The following is a 7,836-nucleotide window of genomic DNA, read 5'->3' as shown; positions in this document are numbered from 1 at the left end:
TTTTGCGGGGCAATTGGGGTTAAGTGACTTGCCCAGGGTCACACAGCTAGTGTTAAGTGTCTGAGGCTGGATTTGAACTCTGAATCCAGGGCCAATGCTCTATCTACTGCGCCGCCTAGCTGCCCCTGTATCTCTGTTTAAATAATAAGAGGTGTACAACTATCTGACTAAAGTCGAAATATATCAGGAGATTTAGATTTTTAAAGGAACACACAGTAGATCCTTTTGTAATGTGAATAATAATTGCCTTCATAATATATGATTTCCGAATTCCAGATTTTCTTAAAGGGGAAATCTTATACTTCTAAAACCTATTCATTATAAGGATTTTGAATACTTGAAAGTTTCTCATCTCCAAATCCATAGAGAAAACAGGTATGGAATTAGCTGGACCATCTTTTCAAATTGCTTCTCTGAGTCAAGAGGAAAGCAAGCAGAATCTGCGAATCAAGCTTGACAAAGAATCTCTAAGTGGGGCTAAAAATCAATTTGTTTAAATATAGCAGGGAGGAGTTGTTCTTAATCTGTACTCATTTGCACTCCCTTCTTGTAGGAGGACCCTCTGCTAAAAGCTGAAGGATAGACAAGCTCCAGGAGGCCCTTTTTATGGGCAAAGGGACACTACTGGTTTCACCTAGCTCCTGGCCTGAGCCCTGTGCCAGCAGGTTGCAAGAGAGCAGGCATCCACATGTAGAATCCGGGTGATGTGGAGATTCTGACCTGCAGAGGTCAAGAGCTTTGAAAATGCATACATTGCTGTAGAAATGTTATTTCAAAGTCTTTTTTTATTCAACTGTTATTCAGCAATATACAATACAGTTTATAAACAAATGTCTTACCTTGTTTCCAATCTTTATTTAAAAATAAATATTATTGACAGTGAATATTAATTATGATAAGATGTGCCTTTTTTAATCAAAATGTCTCCAAAGAAATAATTTACTTGAATAATCCAAAAAGAAAAATCTCAACAGAAAGGGGAAATCCAAACAAAACAAAACAAAACAAAAAACCCCAAAACAAAACACAATCATCTACTAAAAATAGTCCCCTTCATCTGAAAGGTTTGGACCCCACATTTTTACATATTGTCATAAAGATAACTGCTCAACAGTTCGTGCAAAATGAAGAATCGGAGGAAGAGTTTAGAACAGAAAATGACATTGAAGTAGAGAAATCATTGAAGCCGTGCATAGAGCAGGCTTACACATCATCTTATTTGGAAACTAGATGTGTTTATTTTAGGTGGTCTACTTTGTGTAACTTCCCCAAAAAATATGATTTTTTTTCCCATGTAGAATTTTTCATGCTTCTCTCAGTCTTTCTCTGTCTGTCTGTGGGACACAGAAGTTCTTACCAAGGACTGAAATAGGTTCATTTTGTGTTTGGCTGAGGAGTATTAGAGGTCCATCAGTGGTTTACTAACAAGTGTATAAGCTTATGCAGTGCTAACAGGAACATGTATAGGAATGGGTCTGTAGCATAAATAGGTCCCGTACCTACAAAAGAGAGAAAGGAGCAAAGTTAATGCCTTATTCCAGAAGGAAGCTATTCATCCTGTGCAGATGTGGAAACCAAAGTAGGTTAAAGGGGTCTTATGCAATCAGTAGCAGATCTCTCTTCCTTTGTAGCAGCAATAATAAGGTTTAGCTCAAGCAAGGGTACAGAGAATGAGGCCACAAGCTTACTTTTATTTTGTTTTTAAATTAAAAAAATTATTGGTGGGGCATCTAGGTGGTGCAGTGGATAGAGCACCGGCCCTGGAGTCAGGAGTACCTGAGTTCAAATCCAGCCTCAGACACTTAACACTTACTAGCTGTGTGACCCTAGGCAAGTCACTTAACCCCGATTGCCTCACTTAAAAAAATATCGGTATAAAAAACTTCTTTTTACATTTTAATCAATCAGTTGACAAATATTTCTTAAGCACCTACTATGTGTCAGGCAGGGTGCTAAGTGCTCAGGCACAAAAGGAAGCAAATTCCTGCCCTCAGGGAGCTCCCATGTCCCTCCTCCTCACCTTCTCTACTGAACCAGCCCTTATAAATAACAAGAATAAGGAGGAAAAAAAAATGTGCAGCAAAACTAAACACCACATCAACTAACACAGATGTTATTTCATGCTCATCGTCTCCCACTTTTGCCAAGAGAAATGGAGTTACAGGCTCGATTTAGTGACCGATGTAGTTCACAATTATATAGCCTTTGAATGTTTACAAGGCACGTTCCCCATGGTACCTCTGGGAAATTGGTGGTGAAATTATTAGTATTTGTATCAGTATTTTGTAGGGTTGTGGAAAGAACCCTGGATCTGGAATCTTTGGACCTGGGTTCAAATCCCAGCTATTTCCTTTGTTACTTGTATGACTTTTGGGAAGTCACTTCCTCTCATTGGTTTTCTCATCAATAACTTCATTGGAGGTTGGACTGGATGGCCTCTAAAATCTCTCCAACTTTCAATCTATGATCCTATGAATTGCGGCTTAGAGAGATTAAGTGATTTGCCTAAATTCACACAGCTAAGTCTAGAAATCAGTCAGTCAATCAATAAGCATTTATTTAGCACTATGTGCTAAGCACTGTGCTACACACTTGGGGATACAAAAAAGGGCAAAAGCAAACCAAAATAAAACAACCAAAAACGTTCTTCTGGTCTTGAGTGTAAATTCTAATGGGGGATACAATGAATAAAATATATTTTGTTGTTGTCATTCAGTCATTTCAGTAATGTCTGACTCTTTGTGACCTCATTTGGGTTTTCTTGGCAGAGACACTGGAGGGGTTTGCCATTTCCTTCTCCAACTCATTTTGCAGGTGAAGAAACTGAGGTAAACAGGATTCAGTAACTTGCCCAGTGTCATATAGCTAGTAAGTGCCTGAATCCAGATTTGAACTCAGGTCCTCCTGACTCTAATGCTGGAATCTATCAACTAAGCCACCTAGCTGCTCCCAAGAACATAAATCTTTAGGTATATTCAATAGTAGACAGGGCAGCTAGGTGGCCCTGTGGATAGAGTGCTGGGCCTGGAGTCAGGAGGACTCATGAGTTCAAATCTTGCCTCAGACACTTACTAGCTATATGACCCTAGGCAAGTCACTTAACCCTGTTTGCCTCAGTTTCCTCATCTGTAAAATGAGCTGATAAAAGAAATGGCAAACAACTCCACTATCTCTGCCAAGAGAACCCCCATGGGTTCACAAAGAGACACAAACTGAAGAACAACTGAAAAACAATAATATATAGAAAGTATATAAAGCTTTTTATTGGAGTTTTCATATACAAAACAATTGATGTGGCAATGTTTTACATAATTGTGCATGTATAATCTATATCTTATTGATTGCCACCTCAGGGAGGGGGAGGGAAGGAGGGATATAATTTGGAACTCATAGCTTTAAATAAAAATGTTTATTTTAAAAAGTATATAGGGGCAGCTAGGTGGCTCAGTGGATAAAGCATTGGCCCTGGATTCAGGAGGACCTGAGTTCAAATCTGGCCTCAGACACCTGACACTTACTAGCTGTGTGACCCTGGGCAAGTCACTTGACCCTCATTGCCCGGCAAATTTTTAAAAAAAGTATATAAAGGTAATCTGAAAGGGGAAAACATTAGCAGTTATGAGGAGTAGCAAATGTCTTCTGCATGCAGAAGATGGGATTGGATCTGAATCTTGAAGGAAACCAGAGAAACTAAGCATTGGAGATAAGGGGGCAGAACATTCCAGGCCCAGGGGACTGATGATGGAAAGGTCACAGAGATGGGAGACAGAATGTTGTGTCTGAGCACATGCAGATAGACCAGGGTAGTTGGATTTCAGCATGTACAGAGAGGAGTAAGGAATAAGAAGGCTGGGAAGGTAGGAAAGGGTCAGGTTATGAAGAGCTTTCAGTGCCAAACAGAGGAGTTTATATTTGATGCTGGAGGTAATAGGGAGCCACTGCAGTCTACTGGGGATGGGATATACCATGATCAGATCTAGGCTTTAGAGGCACACTTTTGAAACTGGAACTTGAACCTGGTCCTTCAGACTATGAGTACAGGGCTCTTTCTACTATAATATGTAGCTCCCTTTGCTTTACTTCCTTTCTCCTCCTTTCTAAATACCACCCATTCACTAAGGCCTAGCTCAAGTCCTGTCTCCTCCATGGAGCTTTGCCCTCTTCTCTGAACATGTGCTTTGTAGTATTAACCTTGGTACCTAAGTTTAACTGTTAATTGTTCTTTGTTGTCTCATGTGTATATCTTGTCTCCCTAATGATACCCCAAACTCCTTGAGAATCAGGGCCTTCTCTTATTCCAGGAGCACAGTGGCTGTTCAGTAAATGTTTGTTTATTGATTGTTATTCTAGACACTATCCTGACCCTCAAATTACTTCTCCCTTCATCCTTACCAATAACCAAAAAAATCGATGATTGATCACTTCCTGGATAATTATCTGTTTTCCAACACCGAGTCCCACCCTCCTACCCCACTCCATTTTTATGTGTGGAAACAGAAAGAATGAACTACACAGTCTTTTCCTTCAAGGAGATTACAGGCTAAAGGGAAGGTAAGATGAATATGGACAGCCAGGTGTGCAGTGGATAGAGTGCGGGGCCTGGAGTACTCATTTTATGAGTTCAAATCTGGCCTCATTCACTTACATAGCTGTGTGACACTGAGCAAGCTACTTAGCCCTGTTTGCCTCAGTTTCCTCTTTGGTAAAATGAGCTGGAGAAGGAAAAGGCAAACCACTCCGGTATCTTTGCCAAGAAAATTCCAATGGGTTCATGAAGAGTCAGACATGACTGAAAAATGACTCAAAAAGATAAATACATCTGAAAGATATTTCAAGTTTTTTGGAAGAAGTATTAACCAATAAAAGAACAAATTTTTAAAAATCCACTTATTAAGCATTACTATGTGCAAAGTGTTATGCTAAGCCCTGGGGACACAATTAGGAAAACAGGCTAGTCCTTGACCTTAAGGAATTTACATTCAATCTATCAATATGCATTTATTAAGCACTTGTTATATACCAGGCTTTGTACTAGTTGATAGAGATACAAAGACCAAAGAGAAACAGTCCCTGCCTCCAAGGAACTTATAAATACAAGAATATTCTGAAGATAAAGAAGCATCAAGAGATGATGTATAAATTATATACATGTGTGTGTATGTGTTTACATAGATACATACACACACACACACACACACACACATATACTTCCAGTAAAGAATCTTTCACATTTTTATGGCTCTTCAACTTTTCAAAGCACTTTTATATCTGTTATCTCATTTGATCCTCAGGTAGGCAGGGCAGGGATTATTAGACCCATTTTACAAAGGAGGAGATCAGTATTGATTGGAGTCTCTTGCCCAGTACCATGCAGTTATTGGCAGATCTGGGACAAACACCTGGTCTTTGGACTCTTTGCTTACTGTTCTTTCTTACTGTGAGACCGACCTGTCTTTACTTAGGGGGTGGTAGAAAAGCATAGCTCCAGTCTTTCTTCTCCCGTGCAAAGGTGTTGTAATTAGGTTACCAGAAGACAATCTGGAAGCAGATGGGAGAGCTTGGGGTAGGCTAATGCTAATTAATAAGATGCAGCTAGCATTGATATAGCACTTTTAAATGTGTAAAGCACTTCATATATATTTTCTCATTTGATCCTCAAAACTCTGAGAAGTCAGCACTGTTATCATTTCCATTTTATAGAGGAAAGAAGCTGAGGCAGATGGAGGTAAAATGACTTTCCCATGGTCACACAGCTAGTAAATGTCTGAAACAGGATTTGGACTCAAGCCCTCATCCTTCCACAGCCAGAAATCTACCTGCTGTGACTCTAGTGGCCCCCACTAATTTAATAATAGTTCACATTTATAATGTGCATTAAGTTTTTTGTAAGACACTTTATGTTTGTTATTTCACTTGATTCTTATAACCACCAGTGAAGTAGGTGCTATTCTCATTTTACAGGGAAGGAAACTGAGGTTAAGTGACTTGCCCAGAGTAAATGTCTGAGGCACGATTTGAATTCAGGTTTTCTCGATTGCAAGTCCAGAACTACCTACATTGGTGCTGTTGAAATTCTTCTACGGAGGCTCTTGGGGAAAATGCTACAGTCATAAATTAGTTTCTCGATCAGTGGCCTCTATCTAAGCCAACAGAAATGGGCCTTGATTTTAGGCAAACAAAATATAATTCAGACTGCAGAGCTGATAAACTAAGGGAGTTGTTATTCACTTTACAAAAAAATTCCTGACTTTACTAGAGTCCCTTCAAGGTTTCTTGTAGCGTGGCATGTGGTAGTAGAAAGAGCACTGAGCCAACAAGCACCAGAGGTCCTAGTTCAAAACCCAGCTTTGCTACTACCTCACCATGTGATCGGTGCCTCGGTTTCCCCGTCTGGGGATAGAACCTCCTGCCTCACCCAACCCTCAAAATTGTTGGGAGTGAGGGGATGAAATGAGATGTTCTACGTGAAAAGGCTTCATCAAGTTTAAAGCCATGGAAACACAGAACATTATCATTATTTGTTTGCCATTTCTCTGGTACATTTGAAATTCGATTTGATTTATACCAATCTATTTTGCATGCAAGCTCTCAGGAGCACGCTCTTACTGAATAGTTCCATTGCAGCTGTGTTGTTTGGGGGGATTCTTTCTCAGCCCACACTTAGCTGGAGGCCCAAAGCCACTAACAGAGAGGGGCTCCCATCAACATCTCAGAACCAGATGTAAAAGATGGAAATGAGCTTCAGCTACCTAGTACATCCTGCTGTCAGTGCAGGGTTGTTCTTTCCAGTGGAGCTCCTAATGCTTGGCTGAGTCTATTTTTAAATGCTTCAATCAATGTGGATTCACCACTTCCCTTAAAAGGCTGAGGCTGAGGCTGAGCCTGACACAAGCTGAAATTGCATTCAGTTCCAGTGTGCACTGGGGAAAAAAAATAAAACAACTTCCCCCCACCCCAAACCAGAACAAACCACTGAGCTTGAAAACTGAATGATATTTAATCAGAATGACCAGCTTGGCCCTAGAGAAGAGATGAGGAAAATGTTTCTCTCCTCTGCTTTGCAAAGGGAGGGTGACTGAATGTGGAACATTGAAGACTCTTGGTTGGAACCTTGATTAGTTTTGCTGAACTCATCTTCAAAAGAGAGGACTCTTATTCTTTGTCACAAGGGGTGACTCTCTGGGTAGGGAAGGGGGTAGGGAAATATTCACAAATGAAGAGAATTTAAAAACAAAACAGAATATCAATCGGAACTGTGATTTAATTGGTATAGGGAACTATTTAACCTGCAGCAAGTCACTTAATCTCTCATTGCACTAATTAGTCTTAGACTAAAGTTTCTAAGACTGAGTTGCAGAGAAGGTGCCAGCCTTTATTAATAGAGAGAGTTTTCTCTATTGGGAGCTCCTTATACAAAAGAAAAACAAAAGATATTGCTCAATTTTTAAAGAGCAATCTGCTCCAACTCAGATGATCTGGGTTTGAACACTGGGTTTGTGTGACCCTGGGCAAATAATTTACTTCTGTGTTCTTAGGTAGCTCTCCAGACTAAAAGCTTCAGGGAAGGTTCTGTCTTAAATATATATACAGCATTTTTGCTAATCTTAACGCACCATATAAATACTAGCTATTATTATTATTACCAACAATATTTGGTGGAGGGAGTTTCCTCACCTGAGAGTTCCTTATACTAAGGAAAACTACGTTTGTATGTGTGTATGTATGTATGTACACACACATATATATTTTATTTTATTTATTTTTTTTTTACAGGGCAATGGGGGTTAAGTGACTTGCCCAGGGTCACACAGCTAGTAAGTGTCAAGTGTCTGAGGC

At 39.8% G+C, this 7,836-nt stretch overlaps 1 protein-coding gene across 2 annotated transcripts in view; it reads right to left on the bottom strand.

Annotated features, from left to right (window-relative positions):
* Window positions 1-783: 783 nt before the first annotated feature.
* VSTM2B (V-set and transmembrane domain containing 2B) overlaps window positions 784-7,836 on the bottom strand; it is a 59,815-nt gene continuing 52,762 nt past the window's right edge. For both annotated transcript variants that reach the window (XM_043979983.1, XM_043979984.1), the window contains exon 6: window positions 784-1,499. In XM_043979983.1, the coding sequence (XP_043835918.1) occupies window positions 1,411-1,499 (89 nt within the window). In that variant the 3' untranslated portion in view covers window positions 784-1,410. The remainder of the gene's footprint in view (window positions 1,500-7,836) is intronic.

Source organism: Dromiciops gliroides, chromosome 2 (genome assembly GCF_019393635.1).
Source record: "Dromiciops gliroides isolate mDroGli1 chromosome 2, mDroGli1.pri, whole genome shotgun sequence".
NCBI classification, from domain to species: Eukaryota; Metazoa; Chordata; class Mammalia; order Microbiotheria; family Microbiotheriidae; genus Dromiciops; species Dromiciops gliroides.
Note: the sequence above shows the minus strand (reverse complement) of the source record. Positions and strands in the feature narration are given on the sequence as shown.